Source organism: Leptonychotes weddellii, chromosome 11 (assembly GCF_054177405.1).
Source record: "Leptonychotes weddellii isolate Sample4059 chromosome 11, ASM5417740v2, whole genome shotgun sequence".
Classification (NCBI taxonomy): Eukaryota; Metazoa; Chordata; class Mammalia; order Carnivora; family Phocidae; genus Leptonychotes; species Leptonychotes weddellii.
The window spans coordinates 10,856,967-10,860,632 of NC_138379.1; the positions used below are offsets into that span (position 1 = coordinate 10,856,967).

At 59.5% G+C, this 3,666-nt stretch overlaps 1 protein-coding gene across 1 annotated transcript in view; it reads left to right on the plus strand.

Annotated features, from left to right (window-relative positions):
• Positions 1-3,464, plus strand: part of YPEL4 (yippee like 4) — a 5,025-nt gene extending 1,561 nt beyond the window's left edge. The window contains exons 2-5 of the mRNA XM_006728561.3: positions 1,240-1,564; positions 1,728-1,771; positions 2,132-2,240; positions 2,477-3,464. Coding sequence (XP_006728624.1) covers positions 1,424-1,564; positions 1,728-1,771; positions 2,132-2,240; positions 2,477-2,566 — 384 coding nt within the window. The 5' untranslated portion in view covers positions 1,240-1,423 and the 3' untranslated portion in view covers positions 2,567-3,464. The remainder of the gene's footprint in view (positions 1-1,239; positions 1,565-1,727; positions 1,772-2,131; positions 2,241-2,476) is intronic.
• The last annotated feature ends 202 nt before the right edge of the window (positions 3,465-3,666 follow it).

Genomic DNA, 3,666 nt, shown 5'->3' on the forward strand with positions numbered 1-3,666 from the left:
TCTGCTCTGCTTAGTGGCCTTGCCTTGCCAGAGTGCCCAGCTGGCACCTCGAACCGGACTTGAGCTAAATCACCCACAGCAGGCCTGAAGGCCCCATGGAGGAGAAGACAGAACCTCACCCGCTTATCAGAGCCAACAGAGGACCCCTCCTTGCTTATCCGCTATGTCTAGCACCCTCAGCCACTTTGGGGCTGGAGTCTGGGCAGATGCTGACATCTCCAACATTCCTAATCAGAACCCCGCAATTTTATCTAATGTCACCCACAGAGTCACTGCTGTTTGTCCCCACCCCAGGGAGAAGGTGGAAACGTTCTCCACCTTGTACCCCGAAGCATAGGTTTTGAAAATAGGAGTCCCCCCACTTCTGCAGCGGACACTGCTCCCACAACACACCACACAGCCCAGGAAGGCGGCCCTCCCTGACTTGATCCCCATTTCCCGTTGCTTCCAGCGGTTAGATTTGCCTGAAGGAAAGATATTTTCTCTCCTAGGGCTGGATGTCCAAGTCTTTAACTGAGCCTCAGTCAACAGTAGAGACCAAGGGGGCTCAGAGGCTGAGAAAAGAGCCGGTTGCTGTTTCTGAGATGGAATGAGTGGACCAAAGTGCAAGGCTGGCGAGTGGCCACGTCTGAGGCCTTTAGTACCAAAGGAGACATCCATGAAGTTCTAGTTCCCGGAGTGCAGGACCCTGGCCCCAGGACAGGGCTGAGCAGGGTGTGTGTGTGCCTTCCTGCCTGCCGGCCTCCCCCACTTCCCCGCCAAGAATGTATGAAGGGCCAATTGCATTGCAAATGGAGGCCGCAGACGAGAAAAGCCGCCAGGCTTCCCCAACTTGTAAAAGGCTCTGAACCCGAGCCTAGCAGCACACGTGGGATGCAGACCCGCACAAAAGGGCTGAACCCCAGGAGAGGACACTTGCAGATGACGTTGCTCCCATGGCAGCGTTGGTACCAGCGGGCTGCTCTCGGTGGAAAACGGTGAAGGCTCCTCCCGCCCCAGGAGGGAGAGGCACCACCTCCCCCCCCCCCGGCTGTGGCACCGTAGGCCTGGAACGTTGCCAGTGCAGCCGGGAATCCAGGGGACCGGGAGACGGTGCGACTGGCGCGCTGAGGGTCCCTGGTGATGGGGGAAGTCGAGGCAGGAGAGAACGGAGCCCACCTTCCCCATCCACCCCCCACCCCTGGGGAGGGGCTCTTCACCAGGTCAAGGCTGTCCTGATGCACTCTCTCCTCTTCCCAGGTGACTTCCGTTTCTATCTGGTTCACGTCTGGGGGGGCCCTGGCCGGGCAGCCCCCCCACATTTCTCCCGCCCTGAAACACGGCTCTAGCCAACCTGCTCCGCTGCTTCACCTGCGACCGTCTGTGCGGGGGCTGCACAGCGCCAGCCCCTCCGGCCCGCCAGGGCATCGTCCTGCAGCCCGTCATGCCCAGCTGCGACCCTGGCCCGGGCCCCGCCTGCCTCCCCGCCAAGACCTTCCGCAGCTACCTGCCCCGTTGCCACCGCACTTACAGCTGCGTCCACTGCCGTGCACACCTGGCCAAACATGATGAGCTTATCTCCAAGGTACGCCCGTGGGGGACCGCCCCTCCTCTCTTCTCTCCCCCACCAGGCTCGTCCCACAAAGCCCATTCGCCCTCCTCCTCCTCCCCGCCCATGGTGGGGGGGGCGCTCAGGCAGAGGGGCCCAGGGCAACCCAGCAGTCACCGTCTGTCCTATGTCTCCACAGTCTTTCCAAGGGAGCCATGGCCGAGCCTACCTGTTTAACTCCGTGTGAGTCTACCTCTCTCTTTGTGTGTATGTGTGTGTGTTGGAGTCATTGTCCGGTGTGGAGAAAGGGGGTGAGCCATCAGCAGGTGGCCTTGCACCTTTGGCTTTTGCCTCTCCTTCTGCCAAGGGGTCCAGAAACTCAGTGCACAGTTCTCTCGTGGGGAGTCTGGGCAGAACTGGAACCACCACCATGGAGAGAGAAGGCGCAGGCCCTAGTCACCCCCGGGGTGGAGTGCAGCCGGCAGGGGCTTCCAGTGGGGCGGGCTCAGCACTCTCCAGGTGGAAGTTCCTTCGGGCTGTTTGGGGGCTGAACTGACAGAACGACTCCACTGGTGCTGGGTTCCTTCGTGTTTCCTGAGACAGGGTCAACGTGGGTTGCGGACCGGCGGAACAGCGCCTCCTGCTCACGGGGCTCCACTCGGTAGCTGACATTTTCTGTGAGAGCTGCAAAACCACCCTGGGCTGGAAATATGTAAGCACCTGGAGAGGGGGGCCACCCTCTCAAGTGGACGGTCGCCATGGCCCTCCGAGCCCCAGTGACCACTGCACGTTTTTTGCATGGTCCAAAGAGGCAAGAGGGAGTCCGTTGCTGGGTCGGATTAGGCAGGGGCCCTTGGGGGCAGGGGGCAGGGGAACATGATCCCTGCTTAGGAGGAGCTCCTGGAGGGGGTCTGTTTTGTCCTACATTCACTGCTTCCCCTCCACCAGGAGCAGGCTTTTGAGACGAGCCAGAAGTACAAGGAGGGGAAGTACATCATTGAAATGTCACACATGGTGAAGGACAACGGCTGGGACTGAGGGGCTCAGGCAGGCTGTGCCCTTCCTCCGCATGCCCACCCTCCCCACACCTGTCCCCTGGCCCTGCCAAGCAGTCCATACCAGCATGAGTACTGCCCCACCCCTGGGGGGAACCCGGCTCCCGCCACCCCTCCCCTCCACCTCATCACCCCCAGGCCCCTTTGGAACGGGGGTCTGGGGTACCCCCAGGGGTGTTCAAGGCTCAGGAATGGGCAGCAGTCAGGGAGAGACAGAACTGGGAAAAGAGGATGGTTGCGGGTCCTTCTAGCCCTAAGGTCCTGAAAATGGAGGTGATAGCCAAGTGTAGGTCAGGCAGAGGACCATGGAAGGATCCATTTCTGCCCTAACCTCTTTTTTGAGTGAATGGAGGACAAGCCTTAGGCATGGGGCTGGTAGGTCCCAGGCCACAGGACAGCAGATGAGAAGGGGCTTGAGTTGGAGTGAAATTTTGGCCTCAGACACCGCGAGATACCAGTCTCTGAGGGTGAAGCTTCCTGCCCCCGTTTGTAGGAGAAAGGATTCGGGGGTGGAAGGAAAAAAAAATCCCAGATCCCAAGCCCTGGGAAATAAAATCACAGGGGTTTCCATTTCACTCCACTTGTTAGTTCATCTTGGCACTAAAGAGGCACTTTGGAGTATCTAACCTTCGCCAGTGGGTGGGGTGGGGAAAGCTGCTTCTGGAACAGCCCCCACCCCAGCTGGCTGTTTCCAGAGCAAGCAGGCTTTCCAGGCATTCTCTGAGGCCCAGCCACTGCTCCCTGGGACCCGGTCCCTTGGAGGGGAGGTGGGACATCAGCGCCACGGGGTCAGCCTTCCTCGTGGCTGCCACCAGCGAACGAAACTTTTGTATGATACATAAAGTGTTTGGGTCTATTTTTAATAAAAAGGGGAAAAGCAACTGCGAGGCACTCTGTCCTCTTGACTCTCCTTCCCGGGTACCTACCCTACACACTACCCTGTCACCCCCGCTACCCCCCCTCAGGGGCCTGTCCCTTCACACCACTAGAGGGCAGCAACTGCTTTGTCTGTGTCAAGCACCCCACTTGCGCTTTAACCAGGGGTTGAGTCTTCAGGTGAGGTTTGCTTAGTGAAGAGGGGGC